The 25,864-nt window shown below is 49.6% G+C and overlaps 1 protein-coding gene across 1 annotated transcript in view; it reads right to left on the reverse strand.

Moving 5' to 3' along the window:
• Positions 1-25,864, reverse strand: part of LOC144754754 (heparan-alpha-glucosaminide N-acetyltransferase-like) — a 1,466,120-nt gene that overhangs the window by 481,770 nt on the left and 958,486 nt on the right. The window contains exon 13 of the mRNA XM_078642945.1: positions 390-516. Coding sequence (XP_078499071.1) covers positions 390-516 — 127 coding nt within the window. The remainder of the gene's footprint in view (positions 1-389; positions 517-25,864) is intronic.

Below are 25,864 nucleotides of genomic sequence, written 5' to 3' on the forward strand. Positions count from 1 at the left end.
GGTTGTTGTAAATCTGCGAGCATCGATGCGGTTAAGTACCAACTGCCCTTTGACATGTACGTATGGGAGCCATAATAAATATGAGTCAAGTGGGAGACATTAAAAGGGAGATCAAGTGTATTCACCAAGTCTCATGATGCCAGTCTTGGACCTGCGGCAGCGGCTAGAGACCCATGCCTCACCTGTTCTTTAGGTGCTCATGGGGGGTCCTACCTGGTGGCATTGCAGCTACTCAATGGAAAACATTTGAGGAGAGAATGGATGGTGAGCTGCGAGCATGCTCATTTGACATACCCAACTAAATTCAAATCAATCTTTATTGTTAGTTTGGATAATTAAATCCATCCACAAAGTACAAAAATGAATTTAAATAACAAAAACGAAATTACCTTGCAGGTAGGATAGCCAAAGATATGGTTTTCGCCCAGCAGCCACTTGTCAATGTAGGCTGCAGCTCCTCCGGTGCAGGTGGGGTATCTTCCATGATCTCCAATCCCTCCAGCCCCCAGGTAACCCCTGCGGGGACACAATGAAGTATGTCTATTGCAGCTGCCAGGTGTGAGTACCACTAATGTTATACCTTCGGAAGAGGAAGACCCAAGACCTTGACTTTCATGTTTAGAACATGACTTTGCCATTTCATCCTCGCTTCTCTGCTACAAAAACCTTTTACATTTACAATCACACTTGAACACTGATAACCACTTTGCCCCCTGCTATGCTGCCCATCATGGTCCATAGGTGGCCTACAGGCTTGCCTCCCTGGACCTATTCCTTTTTTATTTATTATAGCTGCATCTTTGCCAAAGTGGAAAGTTCAATTTCCTTCTGTAGTCGAGAAGGGAATCCCTGGAAGAGGGTTAATGATGAAGGGATATGAAGCAAAACCTTCTCAAGCGTCTCCTGGGGATGTCTCAAGGTATATCATTGCAGTTTCAAGCTTCAAGTATCTTGTCAGAAATACCAATGTTAGCCTTATGACATATCGTTTTCAAGGTCAATTCGAGCTCTGACCAAGGGCCTTATTATGATAGTGGGCGGTCAGACTGCCACCCGCTATCACGACGGTCAGGAGACCGCCCGACAAGCAGTCAGTGGTCTGATCACCAAATTATGATGCAACTGCTGGGCTGGTGGTGGCATAGTGCTCATTTTCATAGCGACTTGTGCTGCGGCTGAGGAAAAGGCCAGCAGCCCAAGCCACTGCAAAGAGGAGCATTTCCTGCACATCCATGGATCATGTGTCATGCACAATGTGGTTCATGGCACACAGGGTATGGATGTGCCCCCAAGCCACTTTGCAGTGGCCAACAAGGGACAGAGGCCCTGTTTGGGCCCCCAAAGTCCATTTCCGACAGCCTGTATATGGCGGTGTTCCTGCCATGAACAGACAAGACATGTAAGAGATATCATAATACTGATGGCAGTGCCTGGCTTGGCACTGCCTATATTCGAGACTACGATTCCTACCGCCACACTGTCTGGATCTGAAATCCTGTCAGAGGCGGCGGTCTATTTCTTGACAAAATTGGGTCCAACCGTCAGTCTTGTAATGTGATAGTCGGACTGCAGCGCTGTCGGCGGTTTGATCGCCACTGATGTCCTGTCTGTGGTGGTCCCACCACCATAGTATTGAGGCCCCAAAAGAGATAGACAAGCTTTGATTTTGTCTGACGGCCCTTGAGTGACATATCGCAAATGATTTATCAGAGTGTGGCAACTTCTGCTTAAAATCGATTACTAATCCAAAAGGCTGCTGTCCTTTATGCCAGCAGATGCATCAAGAGTGCTAAGGAGTGGTTGGTAATGCAATCTTGATGACCACACCAGCGTGGGTGACTACTGCAGAAGAGGGTTTGGAGACAGTGGCTGTGAGTGGGTATAGAGGGGTGGATTCCTTTGTCAATGCAGTGCTACACAGTCCTGGAAGCTTTTAGGAGAATTACTTCTTGGGTCTTTTGGTATTCTACCGATCTGACTAATGCTTAACCCTGGGCGGTGAACTCCGCTCTGCTCGTGGAGTTTGCAGAGTTTTCCGCACTCCGCGTTACACGGAGCTTCCGAAGTTCCAAACAACTCCGCCTGCATAGCAGAGTGGAGTTTTTTCTCACTCATGTCGTCAACGTCAAGTTGACAAGCGCGAGCGAGGAAATTCAACTTTCCGGCGAGATTTTTCCTCGTTCATGATCGTCAACATCAAGTTGGGGAAAGCGAGCGTGGAAAATCTACCTTCCGGCGAGATTTCTCAATGCGGAGGGGTCAGGTTTCTCATTGAGATGTTTGCGAATGCTTGCGACTGCTCGCATTGAGAAACTGCCCGTTCGCGTTGAGAAAGCTGCTGCCCGAGTACACATTTACTCGAGTGGCAGAAAAGGAAAGCAGGGACCGCTTGTGATGTGCAAGGTGCCGTTCACAATGATTTCACAGTGTGGACAAGCATCCAGCACTGTGCAATCACCGCAAACTGCATTTTTCTATCGTACTGCGCCGCATGCAGAGCTCCACATAGTGCGGCGGAGTTTTTTTTGCACTTCACGGAGTTCTGTGGAGGGCAACTCCTCGAACTCCGCCCAGGTGTGGGAAGCAGCAGCTGCGGTTTGCCAGAAAATAGACAAGTATCCTGTGGCATTGAGCCCCTATTTACAAACTTGATTTCAGAATATGAATTTTAAATTTGACATTGTATTTCTAGGCGATTGGTTGGCTGCTGTAAAGCAACATGCAATGAAGACCAAACAAAACAGGTTTTTCTGAGAGAGAGGGAGATCCTCTGCTGTTCATTCACTGATAAACGACACCAATACATCAAAGCAACTGCAGAATTCATCAACCATTATCTTCAGAAATTAATAAAAGTTTTCGATAGGGCTGACTGTGGATTTTGAAATAAAATTGTCAAGGGGCGGCTTTGGTAATGAATCTGACAAAATTCATATTTCTCCAACCCTAAGCAAAAATGACTGGAGAGAATTCAGAACGAATAGTCAAATTTTGAGGCACTTAACGGAAATGTTTAATGATATCCTGGCATAGTGATACAGTATAATAATAATGCACTTAGGAGATTCCCGCAGTAATCATTTACATTTTTAAGTTTATAGAAACATTTAAAATTTCAACTAAATTGTACCCAGATGGTGTGATTATACACACTCTAACTTTAATGTAGGAGAAGGATATTTTGGATCTTAGGATAGGAAAATTTACTAAGTATCTATTTATAAAAATAAAACAAAATCGGGGTCATATTGGGAAATCCAGTGGCCTTATTCTGGTGTGGCAGTAGCTGGCTGCCTACTATATTCGTAATGTAGACTCGTCACTGCTAAAAAGCTATTGAAGTAAATATTTATCTCGATCGGTGGTACCATAAATGGCAACGGTTGCACAATGCTGGATCTGAAATTGTAACGTTGCACGATGGTGGGTCTGATCTGTAAATTTGGGCCAAGCTGAAGTGACATGGTGTGCACTATAATGATGGATTTGGATAAGGCCCAAGTGATTACCAGTGGATGAGATTAATTCAAGCATTCCATCCATCACTTTTTTGCATATTTTAGTGTACCACCCTAAGTGGGACAGGTATGCCCAGAAGTGAGCACTGTGCACGCTGTCACAAGAACCAAGCTGTCTGTATCTGGCTGAGGAGCCCATAACTTGGGTAAACCCGGTCCTAGGCTGCTTTTTTTCTGGTTCAGGTAGGGTCTGGTCTGGCAGTTCGGGCAAGACTTTTCAAATTGGAGCAGGGTCAAGACGGATTTACATATAGCTGGGTCAAAAATGAGGTGACATGGTGTGCAAAATAGCGATTTGGGGGAGTAATTACCAGTGGCTGGGATTGGTTCAAGCATTCCATCTATCACTTTTTTGTATACTTTAGTGCATCGCCCTAAGTGGGAGGGGTATGCTTAGTGATGGGTCCCATGCTCACTGTGTCCCAGGAAACAAGCTGTATCGCCTGATCAGCCCCTAACTAGGGTGAAACTGGTCCTAGGCTGCTTGCTTATGTGCCGGTTCAGGAAGGGCCTGACTTGGTAGTTTGGGCTGGACTGTTCCACATGGAAAAGGGTCAAGACTAATTTGCATATAGCTGGCTCCACACTGAGGTGGCATGGTGTGCAAACTAATGGTGGCTTAGAATGCGGCCCCAAGTAATTACCAGTGGCTGGGACAAAATCCAATCATTCTATCACTTTTTTGTATACTTTAAAAATGCAATCTGCAGTATATCTGTAGCAAACAAAGCCTGCATTCATTCTCCCCCTCAATTGGGAATGTTTGGACGGAAAATAAGCTCACTATGGGCCTTATTACAAGTGCTCTGGTAACCCCGATTCTACCCATAACAGGAATTACAGCGACTACTGGGAGGTCTTCTGGTGAACTACCTGACAAAAAGATGAAGGAATCAGTGCAGTAAATCTGAATTTCAGTATTTATGACCAATTTTCCTACAACCTGCATTATTCCCGCCTCTCCTGAAACACCCCTGCCTCCAGTTTCGGTAAATTCATTTTGGCTGGGTGGATATACTGAATCCTTTTGCGTCCAACTCAAAAGGAGGCGCATGTGGGGAAGAGCATCTTGTAATGTGCAGCAAAACTTTGCACAGGCAAAGGTGAATTGTAGCCTTCTGTCCTTCATCTTTAAAAGTGCCAGGGGTTTAGGGGTTTCTGCTCTCATTGTAACCAGGCGAGAACATGGCATCGCTTTATAACAGGGCTTCCCAAATTCCTGGGGATCTTTTCATTTCTTGCTCGTTTCATCTGGAACTTTCTCCACCGTCATTCTATTCTATCTCTTTTGACCTTTCGAAATGCCTTACAAGTTTGTTTGCTTTGCACACAGACTTCAGGGCTGTTTCATGAGTATACAGGGCGCGTCTCTTATTACTCCATGAAACCTTATTTGGTGTATGTGCGATTTACACAAGTAGCTACTAACATAACATACTTAGGGAAGCTTTGGAAATTATCCAAAAGGCACCAACTGATACGTTGGGAAAGCGTCTCATCTAGGGGTGTGTGTAATTTTGTTCTGTATAATTGTGCAAAATTTGAGAGAAGTTACGCAAAATATTCCCAAAGGCAAAAATTGCATTTAGGGCAATATTTTTGCGTAAAATACATCCTCGTGTCCATTTTGAGTAACCCTGGGCAAAGCACTACGCTATGCTCGCGTAGTTTGCACAGTTTGTGCTACTTCGCACCACGCAAACTGCACGTAGCACAGTGCAAACACGCGTAGCGTAGTGCAGCAGTCATTTTTTGCTTGCTCGCGTTCCTCAACGTCAAGTTGGCAACCGTGAGCAAGCAAAATTACATCCCGGCGAGACTTTTTCCTCGTTCTCGATCAGCAACATCAAGTTGCTGATCGCTAGCCTGGAAAATAAACCTCCCGGCGAGATTCTCAACGCGGGGAGGTCAGGTTTCTCATGGCGAGTGGTCGTGTATGCTCGCGACCGCTCGCGATGAGAAACTACAAGTCCGCGTTGAGAAAGCTGCCGCTCGAGTAAAAATCTACTCAAGCGGCAGAAAAGACAGCTCGCACTGTGCAAGATGCCGTTTTCAATGATTGCACAGTGCAGACTAGCATCCGGCACTGTGCAATCATCGCGAACAGGGTGCTACGCGTAGCTCGCGTAGTGCGAAGTGCACTTCGCGTAGATACGCGTAGCGCTACTTCGCGAACTACGCCCAGGGTTAATTTGAGCATGAGGGCGCATTTCACGCTAAAAAAGTAGTACAAAAACCACAAGCACCACAAATAGTAGCCACTCATGTTCTGGTCGTTGGTATTGCTACCATGTGCTCACGCTAAATCTTTGCCATGAACAGCACATAATTATACGACACGGCATGATCAAATATATGCAGGGATTAATTATGCGTAACAAGCAAACGGTGATATTATTCCCCATAATGGAAATTTAACTCAGGCCTACTTCTCGCCGAACCTGCAATCAAAACCTTCATATTGGTTTCCCCTTCTGTTTGGACACCTTGGCGTGCCCCATGCCCTGCCCTCCCGGTCTAGGGAAGTCAGTCAGCCCTCCTCACAATAGGGTCGTGCAGGCCCTAGCCTCTACCCCAGGGGGCCCAACTTTCATGACGCCACAGACCTGGTGCAGCGCCCTGGCCTGTACCCGTGTCTAGATCTACATGACAACACAGACACGGTGCTGCGCCTGGCCTGTACCCCACAGAAACGGTGCTGCACCTGGCCTGTATCCCAGGGGGCCTAGCTCTATATGACGCCACATCCTGCTCTACATGACGCCACAGGCCCGTTCAGCGCCTGGCCTGTACACCAGGGGGTCTAGCTCCACATGACGCCACAGAACGAGTGCAGCGCCCTGACCTGTACCCGTAGGCCTAGGTCTACCTGATGCCAAAGAACCGGTGCAGGCCCTGGCCTGTCCCCTAGAGTCCAAGCTCTACATGACTCCACGGACCCCGTGCAGCGCCTGGCCTGAACCCAAGGGGCCTAGCTCTACATGACGCCACAGCCTGCTCTACATGACGCCACAGACCTGGTGCAGAGCCCTGGCTTGTACCCGTGCCTAGATCTACATGACAACACAGACACAGTGCTGCGCCTGGTCTGTACCCCAGGGGCCCTAGATCCGCATGACGCCACAGAACGAGTGCAGCGCCCTGACCTGTACCCCAGAGTCCAAGCTCTACATGACGGCACAGACCCCGTGCAGCCCCTGGCCTGTACGCCAGAGGGCCTAGCTCTACATGACGCCACAGCCTGTACTACATGACGCCACAGGCCTGGTGCAGCGCCCTGGCCTGTACCAGTACCTAGATCTACATGACAACACAGACACGGTGCTGGCCTGGCCTGTACCCCAGGGGGCCTAGCTCTATATGACGCCACAGACCCCGTGCAGCGCCTGGCCTGTACGCCAGAGGGCCTAGCTCTACATGACGCCACAACCTGCTCTACATGACGCCACAGACCCCGTGCAGCGCCTGGCCTGTACGCCAGAGGGCCTAGCTCTACATGATGCCACAGCCTGCTCGACATGACGCCACAGTCCCCGTGCAGCGCCCTGGCCTGTACCCCAGGGGGCCTAGCTCTACATGACACCACAGCCAGCTCTAGATGACGCTACTGACCCCGTGCAGCGCCTGGCCTGTACCCCTGGGGGGCTAACTCTATGACGCCACATCCTGCTCTACATGACGCCACAGACCCCGTGCAGCGCCTGGCCTGTACGCCAGAGGGCCTAGCTCTACATGACGCCACAGCCTGTTCTACATGACGCCACAGACCTGGTGCAGCGCCCTGGCCTGTACTCGTGCCCAGATCTACATGACAACACAGACACGGTGCTGGCCTGGCCTGTACCCCAGGGGGCCTAGCTCTATATGACGCCACAGACCCCGTGCAGCGCCTGGCCTGTATGCCAGAGGGCCTAGCTCTACATAACACCACAGCCTGCTCTACATGACGCCACAGACCCCGTGCAGCGCCTGGCCTGTACGCCAGAGGGCCTAGCTCTACATGACGACACAGCCTGCTCTACATGACGCCACAGACCCCGTGCAGCGCCTGGCCTGTACGCCAGAGGGCCTAGCTCTACAAGACGACACAGCCTGCTCTACATGACGCCACAGACCCCGTGCAGCGCCTGGCCTGTACCCAAGGGGCTTAGCTCTACATGACGCCACATACCCCGTGCAGCGCCTGGCCTGTACGCCAGAGGGTCTAGCTCTACATGACGCCACAGCCTGCTCTACATGACGCCACAGACCCCGTGCAGCGCCTGACCTGTACGCCAGAGGGCCTAGCTCTACATGACGCCGCAGCCTGCTCTACATGACGCCACAGACCCCGTGCTGCGCCTGGCCTGTATGCCAGATGGCCTAGCTCTACATGACACCACAGCCTGCTCTAGATGACGCCACAGACCCCGTGCAGCGCCCTGGCCTGTACCCCAGAGTGCCTAGCTCTACATGACACCATAGCCTGCTCTAGATGACGCCACAGACCCGGTGCAGCCCTGTGGCCTGTACCCCAGGGGGGCTAGCTCTGTGACGCCACAGACGCGGTGCAGTGCCTGGCCTGTATGCCAGAGGGTCTAGCTCTACATGACGCCACAGCCTGCTCTACATGACGCCACAGACCCCGTGCAGCGCCTGGCCTGTACGCCAGAGGGCCTAGCTCTACATGACGCCGCAGCCTGCTCTACATGACGCCACAGACCCCGTGCTGCGCCTGGCCTGCATGCCAGATGGCCTAGCTCTACATGACACCACAGCCTGCTCTAGATGACGCCACAGACCCCGTGCAGCGCCCTGGCCTGTACCCCAGAGTGCCTAGCTCTACATGACACCATAGGCTGCTCTAGATGACGCCACAGACCCGGTGCAGCCCTGTGGCCTGTACCCCAGGGGGGCTAGCTCTGTGACGCCCCAGACGCGGTGCAGCTCCCTCCTGCAGGCTGACCGCGCGGTGCAGGCCTCATAGCTCCACATCCATTAGCAGCCGAAGGGTGGAGACGCGCTCTGTGATTTATGGCCTCATACTCGGCTTCTCATCCTGCAATATTGGACAATCTTACTCTGTCAGGGCGGCGGGAGGATGAGGAGCGGCCCTGCCACATCCATCCTGGCTTCCCCAGCCCCTCACTATCAGATATTGACTTTCCCAGTCATATCATTTCCTTTCTGATCGATTCGCCTCTAAGATGCCCTAATGGCTCTGAGGATATGTGACAAGCGACTTTCGCCTCCGCTTTTGAGACTTACTGGAGCTTTCTTCAACCGGAGTTTTTGACACAGCCTGCCTGCACGTTTCTCTCCTGCACACTTTCCTGTGTCCCAAAGTCCCTCAGGTGCTCGGGGCTGAAACATTTTTACCACTGACTTCAGAATGTAGGGGCCTATTTAAAGTTTGATGGATGGGATACTGTGTCACAAACCTGGGGGATATTCCGTCCTCAGTATTAAAAGGTATAGCCTGTGGCACTTATAATGTGGCGATGGGATGTTCACCACATTTTGCCAGTGTTTCCCATCTTCCAAATTGTGAATAAACCCTAAGATTGTGATTAGAAATCTCTTTTCTACCTGGGATTTACAGTGCCACTGGGGAGAAGCGTACCTCCATACATGTCAAATAGGCAGTGCCAGGGGTAGCCAGGTAGCCCGTCCTTTGATATTCCTGCCCCACCCATCCTATCCTGTTTTCCCAGAAGTCATGAAGGTAACAGAAGGGACAGGAAGTAAAGAAGAGATTAAGATTCCTCTTTGCTTTCTGCTGCTTCAACTCTGAGGTAACCATATCTTGAAAGCACGAAAAATAAGTCTGTTCAAGGTCAAAGTGTAGGACAAATGATCAAAACTGTGAGGCATCCGGATTCATATTTGGAAGAAAGGTTTTCCTGGAATTTTATGGAAACAACATTCATGGTCCCAGCCTGAACTTCTGTTTCTCAAACGGGAGGTAGCAAAATAATTTAAACACTCTTGATTACTGAAATTGTAAAATGAATTCACCGTGTTTGGGTTTTGTGTTACAGCAAAAGAGAACACAAGTTTATAAAAGCTGTCCTGAACAATCCCCTTCCGCCTCCTTGATGGCATTGATTTGTGTAACCGAAACGGCATTCTGCTTCTGCACAGTTTGACAAACTCATTGGCTGGTGCATAGTTCATCAAACCATCCAAAGTGATTTACCTACCAGTTAATTTACCCCACCAGCCCGTTATAAAGGCAGAAGGCCCTGCTTCTGGTCGGGTCTACCTTGACTTGTAGATCGGTATGACCCTTCATAACCCATAGTCCACTTGGTTCATTCACCAAACGAATCCACCTTGTTCTGAGCTGCCACTGCTAAAATATGGCCTCATGTACAAAGCCCTTTTGAAGTCACAAACCCTACTGTCCTTTCCAACTTATAAAAAAGATTTTGCAACTTATTCCGTAAAGCAAATAGGAAGAGGTGTGAAAGGGGCAACTCCTTCCTGTTTACAAATTACAAAGGTATGTACCAATAGCTGTGACCGCTAACCATTGATTGCATACCAACGCTTGAGCTGGAGCGGTAACTTATTCCCAAAATTGATCTTTTCCTCTTGGGACAGCTTCCTCTTTGTGAATAATGTCGGGCGCCCTTGGTTGGTAACCAGTGGTTAATTTGTAAAAAAAATAAGTGCTGGGGCTCTTATCAGAAGGCAGCTTGCACCAGCCCATTCCTCCTGTTAACACCGCCTAACACAGAACCATGAAAGTGGGGAGATGTGCCATAATGGCCAAAGTGGCCGATTTCGGACATGGGGAACCAGGTTCTAGTCCAAAAATTTGCGATCCTGGGCAACTCACTTAGGGGCATATTATCAAGGGTGGCGATAGGGAATTTTCGCTGCTTTAGTGGCCGTTTTCGGCCGCCAAGCGGCGATAATTCTATCGCCCTATTAGCAAGCTGTCGCTAACAACAGTTAGCGACAACTTTTAGGTGATAGCGAGCGATTTGGGGCCCGCTTTGCATGTTAGCGATATTTATCACTAATGACATGCAAAGTGGGCGTACCCAAACTGTTAGCGACTGAAAACAGTCGCTAACATCGCGAATATCTCCAAATACTAACACCTGCCCAGACCAGTTCTTAGCCATGTTATCCAATGGGAGGTGGATAACATGGCTAAGAGCATTTCGTCGCTAATGCGTGAATATGGCTGTATTCTCAGCGATATTCACGCATTTCCCCACTATCGCCGGAAAATTTATCGCTTTGGAGATAAACGTTGCTAATAGCACATTATCTCAGCGATAAATTCCGGCGATGCTCAGCGATAAAAAAAATCGTCGCTAAGCCTATTTAGCGATAAATATCGCTACTTGTTGGTAATATGCCCCTTAATCTCCCTGTGCCTAAAGCACTGGTGTTAATGATGAAGTGCCAGTGCTGAGCACCGCAAACCACCTGCTTAAATCAAGCACCGGTTGGTACGGGGGATAAGGCAGTGGCTAACATGGGAAATATATATTTTTTAAATACCACCCCAGTCCTTTCAATGCACACAGGCTGCTAGGCTGCTATTAAAAATAATGCTTCCTGTAAGGTCACGTGGAAGCCTGCTGTTCTTTGCAAGTTTCTTCTCTGCATTTGTAGCTAAGCACAGGGGTTGGCAAACTGTGAAGTTGTTCCTATTCATCATGCAGGCTGTTTTGTGCCCATCCTGCACTTGCCGCTAAAGGACATTTTGCTCTGTGACCTTTAACAACACCAGTGGGATAACGTATTGCAAAAAGTCTGTATGCAAATTGCACATTCATGCTTTGTGAATGGATGTTTATACATCGGTATGTTTATTCCTTTTTATTTTAACAAGCATTTATTTCTACCTTATATCCTCTGGACTAGATTATGAGGGGCATATTATCAAGACAGGCGATAAAATTATCACCGTTTTAGCGGCAGAAAACTGCCGCTAAAACGGCGATAATTTTATCGCCTGTCTTGATAATATGCCCCTCAGTTCCTTGTTTGCCTGTTACAATTGCTGATGGACTTCCTCTGGAAAATTGTTTCTCCATTGTTTTTTTGCTTTTAAGACACAGTATAATGCTGAAATGCGAAGGGCCCCAAAAGCAATAAACCATCACTTTCCTAAGAACTGAATAAATATAGTTCCGATATGATCTGATAAGCATTTCAGTTTAACTTCCCGAACATTTGAGGCAGAAGAAAACTTCCTTATGGTGCAAATCATCATATTAGCTGTGTTTGTCACAGATTTATCTATTCATGGCCCACGGGTGGGTACAGCCAGCTGCGGGAACTTAAAAAAGAGACAAAGAGACAACAGAAAGGTAGGAGGAATTCTGTGCACCACCCATAGTGTTTCATCTTTGGATTCTTCTTTCTCTCTCTCAGTCTTTCTCTCATCCCCCTCTCCTCATCTCTCTCTGCCTAGGAAACAGCCTTTCTGAAGCAGTCTTTACTGTGCATCATTAATCACACATGCCTTTAACACACATATGCCCTTACCACGCATGCCTTTACAATGCAAGTCAAGAATAGCACACACAAAAAAGTTTCGGGTGATCCGTCAAGCGGGGGCAGAGAAAAGGGGATGTCCCAAAATGTATTTTCTTCATTCAATCAATCAAGCAGCATTTGTAAAGCCCAACACTGTCACCCCTAGGGCTATCTAGCCACTGTTTATCCATCGAAGAGCCAGGTCTTGAGTCTCTTTCTGAAGTCTGCCAGAGAGATGGCTCTGCGGAGCTCGAGGGTAAGGGCCTTCCAGGTCTTGGCAGCGATGTAGGAGAAGGAGCGGTGTAGGATGCGGGTGGGGGATGCACAGGCAAGTGAAGAGGAGCACAGCTGTCCAGAGGGTTGGTGGAAGTTGAGTCAATGGTTGAAGTAGGCAGGTGAAGGGTCTTTTGGTGGATCATAGGGAGGATGAGACGCAGCTGTCGTTTCGGCATCCAGGAGTTCCTTGGCAGCGTACCATCGGGTGGCGGGAGGGCCAGAGATCCTGGAGCTAGGTGTTGTCCAACTGGTGGTGCACTGGCTGTTTTGGAACGGCTCTATCGGCGGGGTTCTTGATGGTGCACCATCGTTTCTCCAGTTGGTGGCAGTTTCACTGGGTGGTCCTGAGTTCTGGGGTGTACCAGCTGACATGTTTGGAGATCTTGTTGGGTTTTGTAGGTCTCAGTGGGGTAATTCTGTTAGCACTGTCGGTGATCAGGTGGCTTAGTTCTGAATGGTCTGGTCAATATCTGTTGAGGCCTCAGTTTGGGAGTGGTGAGGGCCTGAGACCCTGAGTTTCGGTGACCTTGCCCCAGTTGTGGCAGGAGAAGATCTGCTGGGTGTCGGTGATGGTGAAGTGTACAATGATGTGATCAGTCCAGGTGAGTTCTGTGATGTGGCTGAATGTGATTCTGACAATGAAGGTGGAAATGGGATTGAGTGTGTGTCTGGCTTTGTGCGTAGATTTGGAGACCCGTTGTTTGAGGCTGATGGTGTTCAGATTCTCCAGGAGGGCAGTGAAGTCGGCGTCATTGGGGTCATTGATGTGGAAGTTAAATTTGCTGAGTGGGACATAGTGGTGAGAGTCGATTGCTATGAGGGTGATGAGTTTGGAGATGGTATCGCAGAATGTTGCTCATGGTCCCGGTGGTCTGTAGGTGAGGGTGCCTCTTGTAGGTGAGGGTGCCTCTTATTGTGGTCTTCGCATCCATTTGTAGTAGGAAGTTGAGGTGTTCCATGAGCGGCGTGGGGTCGTTGTTGGTTATGCTACATCTGATAGTTTCCTTGAAGATTACAGAGAATCCTCCACCTTGCTTGTTGACACTGTCTTGGTGTATCAGCCTTCGGGACTGGCAGTGGTGATGTCGGGGTTCGAAGAGGGGTTGAGCCACGTTCCAGGTGATGTAGGTGACGTCTGTGGAGAGAGTAGTAATTGTCTCCCACTATTTCATGGTGTGTTTGCAGATTGAGCAGGCATTGAGCAGGATACACTGGAGTGGTTGTGGGGTGTTCTTGGTCCTGTGGGCAGAGGTGATGCGGGATCTTTTGTGGGTAGTGTCGAAGCAGAGTGGCAGTGAAGGGTCTTTTGGTGGATCATAGGGAGGATGAGATGCAGCTGTCGTTTCGGCATCCAGGAGTTCCTTGGCGGCGTACCATCGGGTGGCGGGAGGGCCAGAGATCCTGGAGCTAGGTGTTGTCCAACTGGTGATGCACTGGCAGCACGCCCACTGCAAGTGCCCATTGTGTGGCCACGCAGCTGCCTCCATTTGTGGCCCTGGTAGCCAGTCCTAGTGGACCAGGGTGCTGGGCAGGGATCTGGAGCTGGGAGTGCAGAGACCAGGAGAGCAGGCAGCACAGGGGCAGGGACAGCAGTTGACACAGGGGCAGGGATAGCATGTGGCGCAGGAACAGTAGGCAGTGCAGGGACAGCAGGCAGTGCAGGGACAGCATGCAGTGCAGGGAATGCAGGCAGTGCAGGGGCAGGGTCAGCAGGCAGCACAGGGGCAGGAACAGCAGGCAGCACAGGGGAAGGGGCAGTACCCAGCGCAGGAACAGCCGTCAGCACCAGCACAGCAGGCAGCGCAGGAGCAGGGACAGCAGGCAGCGCAGGGACAGCAGGCAGCGTTGGGGCAGCAGGCAGCACAGGGAAAGAAGGTAGCGCAGGGGCAGGGACATCAGGCAAAGCAGGGACAGCAGGCAGCCCAAGGACAGGGACAGCAGGCAGCGTAGGAACAACAGGCAGCACAGGGGAGGGACAGCAGCTAGTGCAGGGGCAGGAATAGGGGGCAGGCACCGTACCTGAAGCAGGGGTCAGGTGAAGGAGGGGGGGCCCAGCCCAGCCTCCACCGGGCTTTGGCGGGCGCGAATGGGCCTGCCATTGGCCTAGGCTTTGCCCGCACATGTCCCACAATGCAGGAGGAGGCGCCCTGTAATAAGGGCTGGCGGTTGCGAGAAAACGTCAGTGATCCTAATCTCAGTAGCGGAGCATGCTGGGAGTTGTGGTTCTGTGAGGTGGAGAGTTGCAGAAGAGTCCCGCAATTCAGGAGGAGTCTCCCTGTAAAGAGGTCTGGTGGCGGCTGGAAAATGTTGGTGATCCTCATCCCAGTAGCGATGGCTGCTGGGAGTTGTGGTCCTGAGGGGTGAAGGGTTGCAGAGGAGTCCCACGATGTAGGAGAAGGCATCCTGTAATGAGGACTGGCGGCAGCTGGAAAACTTCAATGATCTTACTCCAAGTAGCATAGGGTTCATTTTTGAACAGTGAAATTGCAAACAGATTTACACCAAAATTGGTAGAAAGCTAGATCGTCGTCCAGAAAGTGTTCTTTTTGTGACAGGATATAAATCCGTTTTGTGGTTTTTGGGAAATTAAGACAACATTTTTTTTTCATGGTAATTTATTTAAAAAGGTTTTATATAGCGCTGGCAAGACCCGGAGGTATCAGAGCGCTTTACATGAGTATCAGACCATAGTTGCTGGTTACATCATTATAAAGGTTACACAGTTGTTAGAGCATGGCAACATAGTTACATATAAGGGTGAGATAGACAATAATGACATACACAAGGGAAAAAGCAAGGGGAGAGATTCAGGGGAGGGGGTAGGAGCAGGGGAGGTAGACATAGAGTGAAGGAGGGAAAGAGGAGGGGAGGGTGAGAGATACAGCATGGAAAGAGGAGGGGGAGGGTGATGGGGACACAAACCGGTAGACGAGTCACAGCTGCGTCCAAAGTCCAGTAAGTTGTGATCTCAGGGGAAGTGGTATAATTTCCCCATCTCTGTTGCGAGAGGTTCCCTTTATGCAGTGGACTCTCTCCGAGGGGTCTCTTAGACTCCAAGGCCTACATACTGGATCCTTCCCCAAAAAGGGGAGAGGAAGTGATTTTGGCAAGAGGTGCCTTACAGAGATAAAGGGAACTATCCCAGACTTCCGCTAAGTGAAGAATCCCTTAACACTGTGGACTCTCTCAGAGGGGTATCTGAGATTCCAGGACTGGAATGCTAGGATCCTTCCCCAACAAGGGGAGAGGGAGTGCTTTGGCAAGGGGCACATTCAAGGAGGCCAATTAAGGCCTATTTCCATTATGTGTAAGATCCCTAACACAGTAGACTCTCTCAGAGAGGACTCTGAGAATCCAAGGCAATACTGCTGGAACCCTCCCCAACAAGGGGAGAGGGAGTGCTTTGGCAAGGGGCACAATCATGGAGGCCGATAAGGGATGATTGGGTGGTGGGAGGGGCTGTACAATGGACGGGGGGGTGCTAAACATAAGGTTCAACATAAATAACAAAATTACATCAGTTAAACAATTACATCAAATACTAGAAGAACATTTCAGGAGGATAGAAGATGAAGTAAATGGATCTAAGAAGGGTAAGAGGGTATAGATTTATATATGCAACAAATTTAAGAGTGAGAAGGGGAGAGAAATAGAGCAGATAGGGGCAAAGGGGTATTGAGAAGGGAGAGGAAGAGGGAGTAGACAGTATGAAGAGACGAAGGGAAAATCTGCTCAATGGTTGACTGGGTAGGTGATGGTCGAGGAGGGAGTCCACAGCCAGTCTCCCCTTTAGTTCACAGGGTAGCTCCATCGGGCATCAGTCAGATGGCTAGGTACGGGTTACATTGGTAGTTCGACACATTTAACTAGCATATAAGACAAGATTAATGGCGCAAGGGAGGGTAAGGAGAGTAAGGGTAAAAGGGACACGAGGAGTGAGAAACAGCGGTGGCTCAAGAAAATTGACTGTCCTATGTCCAGGGGGGTCGGTGACGGTTGAGGGGGAGGCCCATAGCCCATCTCTTCTGCATCAATTTAGCTACATCGCCAAAGTGCTTGGTCACCACTATCAGTGGCAAGTTCACAGATTAAATGTAAGTAGGGTGAACCCGATAGGGGTGGTGGGATAGGAGAAATGCACGAGGTCAGGTTGATGACCACTCAACTTGTTGTAGTATTTGTACCCTCCGTGCAGCATGAGCATCATCCGTCACTACTCATCTCTCCTCCTGACTTAAAGCTGTTGACTCATACTTGGAAATCAGTACCTTGCGTCATCCTGAAGTCAGGCAGGTTTAGGTACTCCCTAAAGCATGAACAGCAGTGAGAGGCAGGTATCCAAAGGTTATGTACAAGATTAGAGGTTCCTGTTGCACCACATTGTTTTGCTGGAGTTGTCGGCTATTATTGATCAAAAGCGGTCGCCATGTTAGAGTCAGGTTACCCGCTCTGGAGAGGTTTCCTTCAGTGGGACGCGCTGGAGTAGAGGTGCCCCGTTTTGTAGGCTGAAGTATGGGTCAGTGAATGCTGCCCCCGTGGCTCACCTAAGCTCCCCGTCGCTCACCTAGGCGAATGTTGTGGCGTTCGCTGTATCCCGTTGCCTTTGCCAGCCGGCCTGGATGTTGCCCAATAGTGCTCCTCACTCTTGTTTTGTCACATTGGTGCCAGGTGCTCTGTTATTTTGCACCGCAAGGAGCAAGGGGGCGCCCCTTTCCTATAGTGGATTAACTGACTCGCGTGGTGACAGACCTCAAGAAGAGATCTGATTGGCTGCCACCACATCAACACATTGTGACAGCTGTCCTCTTGGGACTCGGGAGTCAGTCCCCAGTCCTAGAAAAGAGGTCGAAAAAATATAGGAAGAGTAGGGAGACCCTGCCACTTAGGCCTGGTGGTAGAATCCCAGAGGGTTCCCCCCTGGGTCCATAAACATATATATTTTTTGACATTCTTGGGATAATTGCTGTGAATACACAAATCAGTGGTAACAGTTTTTTTTTAAAAACACATGTGGGAGTAACCAGTTATTTCCCTGCGTGCATGCTTGCGGGCAGGGAAACACAGATTGCTCCCCCTTGGTGGGAGCAAGGAAAAAATACTGGTCCCACTAGGCATGAGCAAATCAGGATCCGCTGCACCCAGTATGCGTCTATGCGGGGAGCCAGCGGGCCCCCATGATTGTGTGTTGTGGGTGTCCTGGGTGGGCAACGAAGCACCCACATTAGGCTTCGAGGGATGGGGTCTCCAGGGCCTGTAAAGGCTTTGTGAGGGGGCTGTGGTCCTCGCTCCCCTTAAAAATAAAAATGACTATGGGGCAGTGGCGGCTGCGGAACTTTGAAAGAGGTAGGCGTAAATTTTGTCCTCAAATTAGACCGAGCAAAATTGCAAGACACCTTACTTTCAGAGGGTCCGGAAGTGTCTTCGTCTTTGAGGAAACGCTAACTTCAAAATAAGTGCCAGTTGGTGCATTTTAAAACACAGTTAAAAATAAATGTGTAAAAAAAGTAGATCCTGAAGAGGCACGAACTATATAGTCCAATACGTTTTGAGTGCCCACATGATGTAATGGATGACTCTTCATATTTGGCTTTGGCAGTATCTTCCCAAGATGTTTATAAAGAATGAGTCTGATTAGGCATAGCTGATCCCATTACCTTGACCAGACACATACTCACATGCATATATGTGATATGCATACTCACAGACAGTCATACCTGTACAATCACAAACATAGACAGAGATGCACACATACAGAAACATTTGACTCCAGTCCTTACCCACTACTTCCCTCCGGGTGACAGCAGTGATTGCGGCTCAGCACCGTTAGTTTACACACATCTGCAGGTTCACCCCTCATTCACCTCACAAGAGAATTCAGTGGCAGTGATATTCTTGCACGTGACTACCATGGAGGTTACATTCACCCTAAGAGGTGCTCTGAGCCATTGATTCTCTTACATGAATATTTTCCCAATAAGAGGATACCCTCTTGTAATTGTTTCTGTTTGCACCCTATATTCTGACTAAAGCCGATTGATAGAGGGAAAAGTTTAAAACAACTATGATCGTCACACTCTGAAGCCGCCATTGCATCTTTAGGGCAGATTTCAAATGTGTCTTCATTCCCAGAAAAGGGATGTCACTAAATGCAAGCTTGCTGATCCATAGCAACCAAAGATTGAGGTGTGTCTAGGAACAAACTACGGCAAAAACAACAGGTGATGGACAGAATGCAGAACATTGTCATACATTCACCCCAGTACAGAGATCTGGGCCTAAATCCATCGTTTCTTTGCACTCCACACCACCCCAGGTCAGACATGGCCATATGCAAATCAGCCTTGACCCTGTGCCTCATGGGAACAGTCCAGCCTGAACTGCCAAGCCATGTCTTTCCTGGACCGGAATCAAGCATCCAAGGACCGGTCTCTGGCAATCTGCAGTCTTCAGCCTGGATAGCTTGGCTCCAGTGGTTTGGAGAGCATGGGACTCACGTCTGAGCATACCCATCCCACTCGGGGCGACAAAGGCAAAAACAACAGACGTGAGTCCTGTGCTCTCCATGCCACTGGAATCAAGCTATCCAGGCTGATGAGGGCTGAAAGCCCGAAACCGGTCCTTGGATGCTTGTTTCCAGTCCAGGGGGGACCTGGCTTGGCAGTTCAGGCTGGACTGTTCCCATGGGGCACAGGGTCAAGACTGATTTGCATATGGCTGGGTTCAAACTGGAAGGGCATGGTGAGCAAAAAAAACGATGGATTTAGGCCAAGATCTCTGTACTGGGGTGAATGTATGACATTGTTCTGCATTCTGTCCATCACCTGTTGTTTTTGCTAGGAACAAACTACATCAATGTGTAAATGAGGCAAAATCAATTACAAATTAAAACAAAAATAACTTTGGCACGTATCACATGCTCTCAAATCCCAGTATTTTGTACACCTCCCCCCTAGTTTGCAACTGTGCATACAGTGTGCACATTTGATTAATATAAATTATTTATGAATGGAGTTACCCACCCAGACTTCCATTTTCTATCTTTTGTGCCCGTTTTTCTGTCTTTTGTGCCAGTTTTTCTGTCTTACCTCAATCTTTTTACTGTCTGCACCTCATCCTTGTTGTTGTGACGGGGTTTTCTTTTCTGTTTTGTGACCTCTGCACCCGGTCATTTTTGCCTGTTTTGTCCTGTTTTTGCCTGTGTCCATTGTTCTCTGTGCCCTTTCCCGCCACTGCTGCCCTGCAGCTCCGACCCCTCCCAGTTCTCGCTCCCGCCTCCCAGCTGTGCTTCCCTCCCCCTTCCCTATTTAATTGCGGCAACTGCTAGGTTGACTGAGCTAGACCTCTGACCTCCTGGTCAGAGACCTGCTCTCTCCCCAGCAGCTCCGCTGTTGTGCAGCTGCCGCTGCCCCTGTGCAGGTAGTTGTTGAGGCCCTCCTCCGCCTGCAGGCTCCTGCCTGCGCCTCATCCCTGGTGGTCCATTGGGAGAGCCTTGCTCTTCTGCTGGTCCGCTGTTGTCTGTCTCGGTCTTTTCTATTTTTTGTGCCAGTTTTTCTGTCTTTTGTGCTAGTTTTTATGTCTTACCTCTGTCTTTTTACTGACTGCACCTCATCCTTGTTATTGTGCCTGTGTTTTCGTTTCTGTTTTGTGTCCTCCGCATCTTGGTCATTTTTGCCTGTTTTGTCTTGTTTTCACCTGTGCTCATTGTTGCCTGTTCCCTTTCCAACCAATGCTGCCCCAGCAGCCCCTCCCCCCTGCCAGTTCCCGCTCCTGCCAGTTCCCGCTCCTGCCTCCCAGCTGCGCTTCCCTCCCCCTTTGCTATTTAATGGTGGCCGCATGCCGCCAGCACTCCGAACGTGCGCCAAAGGCAGCCTTGTCTGCGCCTGTGTGCGACCTGACTGCGACCAGCGCCATGGACCCTGGATCTCTGATCTCCCACCGCTACAACTCCGCTGCCCTCGTCGGACTCAACCCAGGAAGGAACAACTGCCAGCAGTCGACGCCGAACACCACCCATGGCCAGTTCTCCTGCTGACACTGCCGACACTCCTTCACCATCCACAGCACCCCCACGACCGCCGCACCCACACAGGACGCCTGCACCACCGAAGCCCTGAAGTGCATCCTCCTCAAAGCGCGCTCCCTACACAGGCACGCAGCAGAGATCTAGGACCTCCTCGACACCCTCTAGCCAGACGTCACCTTCTTCATGGAAACTTGGACAAACTCCACCTCCGCCCCGACATCCCACCGCCAATCCCGACAGATACAAGATCCAGAGGAAGGACTGCCCCCACCGCCCAGGAGGGGGACTCACCATTGCACACAGGAGCTCCCTCCAACTCTCCACCTTCAGCACGAGCAACTCCTTCTCAAACACAGAACACATCCACTTCTAGATTAAGACCAGCCTCAGAACCACGCTTCACGGCACCCTCGCTTACAGTTCCCCCAGGGTCTTGAGTCTCTTTTGCCACCACCATTGCCGATCTTATCGCACCCCACACCATCGCCTCCACAGACTACATACTCATTGGAGACCTGAACTTCCACTTCGACAACAGCAGCGGCCCGACTACACAGCCCTCTGGACAACCTCGGATTGAAGCAGCTTGTCACCACCCCCACCCACAAAGCCGGACACATCCTCGACACCATCTTCACAGGAAGGACAAATATCCACTTCAGCCACACCTTGCAGCCCCTCTGGACAGACCACCTCTGTGTACACTTCTCCTTCAACACCACCACCACACACAAGCCTGCCCCACGCCCGCCACGAAGGAACTGGAGCATGGTCACAGAGGAGCACCTCAACTCCACCCTCATGCACGACCCCTCCTCCCCCACGACCAACGCCTACTCCGCAGCCAGGGAACTACACTGCTGGATCACCAGCTGTGCAGACAAGCTTGCACCCCCCCGCCACCCTGACAGACAACTCCCATGGAAGGCCACTTGGTTCACCACTGACCGCTAAGAAGCCAGACGCTCCTGCGGATGTCTTGAAAAACGCTGGAGAAACAGCAAAACCACCAAGGACCAGAACACCTACAAGAACACCATGACAGAATACCATCAACTCATCAGAGCCACCAAGAGGAACTTCATCCAGAAAAAAATCCTCACCAACGCCAGCAACTCAATGGAACTCTTCAACGTCATCCAGCAGTTCACCAAACCCCCAAGCGAAGTCTCGGACATCACGCTATCCCAGGACCTCTGCAACAAGCTTGGCTCCTACTTCCACCTGAAAATCAAGGCCCTCCAGCAATGACAGCCAGCCCACCTTCTCCACCTGTACACCGGTCACCATCGAAGATACCACCACGACCATGAAGAGCACCCACTCAGGAGCCCCCACGGACCCCTGCCTGCCGCACATCTTCCACAGAGCCGTTGCCACCATAGCACCCGAACTACGCTTCACCATCCACGTCGCTTTCGAATCCAGCATTTTCCCCGACAATTGGAAGCGGGCAGAGGTGAAGCCCTCCTTAAGAAACCCTCGGCTGAACCGACGTACATGAAAAACTAACAACCCATCTCTCTCCTTCCCTTCACAGCCAAAGTCACCGAAAAATTCATCAACGCCCAGCTGAGCACCTTCATCGAAGAGAACGCCATCCCCAACTTCTCCCAGTCCAGGTTCTGCAGTAACCACAGCACCAAGAACGCCACTGACAACATCTGCATGCTACTCGACCAGGGCCACCCCGTGGCCCTCATCCTCATCCTGCTAGACCTCTCTGCAGTCTTTGACACCGTCTCCCACTGCACTCTTGCAGCCAGACTCCACAAGGCCAGCATACAGGGAACGACTGGATTTGCTCCTTTCTTGATGGCGGAACCCAAAAGATCAGACTCCCACCCATCCTCTCCAAAACCAGAGAGATCAACTGCGGAGTCCCCAAGGATCTTCACTCAGCCCCACGCTCTTTAACATCTACATGGCCCCCCTCGCTGCCATTGTCAGACAGCATGGGCTCAGTATAATATCCGACGACACCCAACTTATTTTCTCCCTCACGAAGAACCCCAAAGACACCAAACTGGATGAGCCACAGTTGCCTAAATCTCAACTCGGAGAAGACAGAGGTGCACATCCTCGGACCCTCCCCCACTGCCTGGGACAACACCTTGTGGCCCTCTGCCCTCGGAAACTCACCCCCCCTGACAGACCCCCCCCCGGCGCCTTGAGACCCTCAAAGGTGAGTAGCACACTTTAAAAGCCAATGATTGATTGATTGATACATTTAAAGGCATTTTTATGTACCTTGGCTATCAGATAGGGTCATATTCTAGCTCGTTATTCTCAATTTTTCAGTACACTAATAGTGAATATTATTATTCACTATTTGCGTAATAAAGACTTTGACAGAAAAATAGGAAAATGGAGCTCCAACCGATGTCCATAAGGATGAGCTGTTCCTGTGTCCCAGGCACTGATTTTGCCACCTATGAGGGCAGGGGTCGCAAAAACAGTGCCAAGGGTAGCAAGCAGCAAGCCAGGGGTCACAGATGCGACCCCTGGTGAACCTTAAATGATGTTCATGATGCACAGCATCACATCATAAATAAACCACCAACCTGCATTGTGATGCACGCACATCAATCACTATCTATGCTCTTACTGAGCAATGGCCAAGCAACCAAGAATCGAGAGGAAAATCTTTAGAAGTTCCATGGCTCATCCACCTGTATACATGAAACACAAAGATCGTTCTATAACAAACTATTGTTAATTTCACACTAACTCACACAAACCATTTCAAAACTTAACATTGAACAAAGTCTCCTAACCAGACAACCACACACTGTTAATTTCAAAAGATGGTTGCTTTGGTCCGATTGATGGCCGTCTGAGATCTGCACTGTAGGAGAGTGCTTATTTTGACATGGTTAGCCCCTCACTTTTTGCATGATGTCTGATGTAATTTTGAACTGCAAGTGCACTGAGTCCCTTCTAACCAGGCTCCCAGTGCCAGAACTACTTCCCTAAAACTGTACCACGATTGGTACAACTTTTGCTGCTTCTGTAGATCCCAGTAAATGGTACCCCCAGTACCCAGGACATGAGGACAGAAGAAGGTCCCCTATGGGCCCCTCACCCAGATCGGGCTGTGCAGGTGTTGCAGACTGTATGTCCAGATGCAGGACAAATTGAAGAGTCAACATGAGACGATGCCCTGTGCACCATGTCACCCTTACACTGCATAAGGTTTAGGTAAGCCACATCTAAGACAATCTTGAGCCCTAAGGCGTGGTGCACCATTTCCTATGTGTGGGCATATCAGAATGAGCAGATATGCCCTTACAATACCCAATCCATTCTGGGTGTTGTAAGTGAACAGGGACTGGATACTCATTAACACAATTTTCCTAGCTTCATTGTGGCTTCACTGATTTCTAAGATGTTTGGTACCAAACATCTTGTCTTAATAAATTCTTGCTGATGCTAGTATTAGATTCATTAAGGAACTGACACAGGAGACCCTTGTTTGAGGGTCCCCTGAATCTTTACCAACCACTGGTGTTGTCTCTGTCCAGTTTTAGCCAGCCTGCCATCACCAACATGTTTCTGGACCCCTGGGTAGAGAGACAGAGCTCTCCGGGTCCAAAAACAATGCTTGCTCTGGGTGAAAGAGGACACATCTTTCCCCCTGAAGGGTCTGCCTTGGCAGAAAGGGGAACTTCAAATGATGTCACCTTTGCACCCTGCCCCCAGCCTGTGCTGTTAGAGGCAGATGGCGCACCCCCAGTCCTGCCCCACTTTTGGCTTGAGGACTGGCGGGAAAATGAGGTAAAATAGGAGGTAGGTCTAACTTCACCCTACCTCACCCCTCAGGTGGGGCAGATGAGGTAGACCACCCTTTGCACTATGTACCATCTTGAGGTTGGTGATAGTAGCCAGTTAGAAGTCAGGGTATGCCCACCCCAGGTGTGGTGAGCATAAAGAGTGTGTAGACACACTAGAGGTAGATAGCCCATTGACTACCACCTAGCCTACACCCCAAAATTAAGCATTTAGGTGGCTTCCTGAGAACCTGACATCAGATTCAACAACACAGGAAGATGACAGAAAAAGAACGCTTTGGTTCAAGAACTGAGACCAAACGCAGCAGAAAAAGGCACGAACCCCCACTGCTGCCAAGAACTCGGCAATTGCAACCTGGTGTCTCTCCTGAAACCTGTGAGGCCTCCAAGAAACCCCAGAGCACCCCCCAGCCTTCCTCAAATTTCCAAGAACCTCCCTTTGGGCTAGAGGCGTCCGTTAGTAAAGAAATCATTGTGGTCGAGAACCAGCACACTCTGTGGCAACACGACTCACCACTGCAAAGAAACTTTGCAGCTTCCCTGGTCTATTGGTTCCCCAGACTGGTGGAATTGACCCCTACATGCCTCTATCAACTCGAGGGATCCTCTCAGCACAGCGACCGATGCCCCACTCGAGAGCCAGGACCCTCTTGCCAGTGGCGTCAACAGCATACAGTGGTCGTGTGTGCATGACCGCCTCCTCTGGGGTAGTCTGCCCTGCATCACACCTCTGGCCTGACTGTTGAGTTGGTGGACCTCCACTCCCAAGATTTTACACCTCCTTCCAGCACCCACGACTGCTGTGTTGGCGGTGTTCTGAATGCAATGGCTTACAGTGACCTGCTACCTGCCACCGCGACGGTAACCAGGGTAGCGGCCGACTATTCTCTATTGTGACTATACCCCTCCATTGTGCTCCCCTCCGACTATTTGATGATATCGAACACCGAGTGTCTAGATACTTAAAGTACTGCATATTTTGAACTGCACTGCATTTATTTTGATCCTCACAAGCATACGAAGTATTCATCTGAGTATTTTGAATTTTATAAAGTATATTTCTAATTTGAAGTCTTGCTTCTAAAATCTTACATAAAGATTGTGTTATTTTTATACCATATTGATCTCAGGTTTATTCTTGAGTATATGTCTCATTTATTTCCTCTGCAAGTACAACAAATGCTTAAAACTGTCCTCTGATAAGCCTAACTGCTCACCCACGCTACCACAGCAAGAGAGTTAGCATTATCTACTTACTGCATCTATCTTTCTCTGGGGATTTCTTGCACTCTCTACATAGTGTACTTTAATTACGTACACTGTGCTGAGAGGTGCTATCTTACACACACAAATGGACACTCCGTGTGAGAAAGCTCTGCATTGCCGAACAATGATGGCTGAGCAATACAAAATCAATCACGCCTAACATATAGTTGAAAACTAGCGCTATCAGATCTAATGATCCTTTAAGCTGAGTCAGTTACTGGCTTCACTTCCTTATCAATACTCATACCATGGACGTCATAAAGGGGTCGCCAGTGATCACAGCTGTAACCCATGGCTTGCCCTTGCGACCACTGGCACTGCCTTTGCTACCCCTGGCATTCGAAGGTAGCAAAATCTAAGCTAAGAACATAGTGGCAGCTCATCCTTATGGACGTGAGTTGGGCTCCACTCTATTTTCCTTCAATTGTTTTATTATACTAATAGTGAATAATATTTCATTATTATTCACTGGATGTATGTCATTACAACGCGGGCTTTACTCCGCG

Source organism: Lissotriton helveticus, chromosome 5_1 (assembly GCF_964261635.1).
Source record: "Lissotriton helveticus chromosome 5_1, aLisHel1.1, whole genome shotgun sequence".
Taxonomy (NCBI): Eukaryota; Metazoa; Chordata; class Amphibia; order Caudata; family Salamandridae; genus Lissotriton; species Lissotriton helveticus.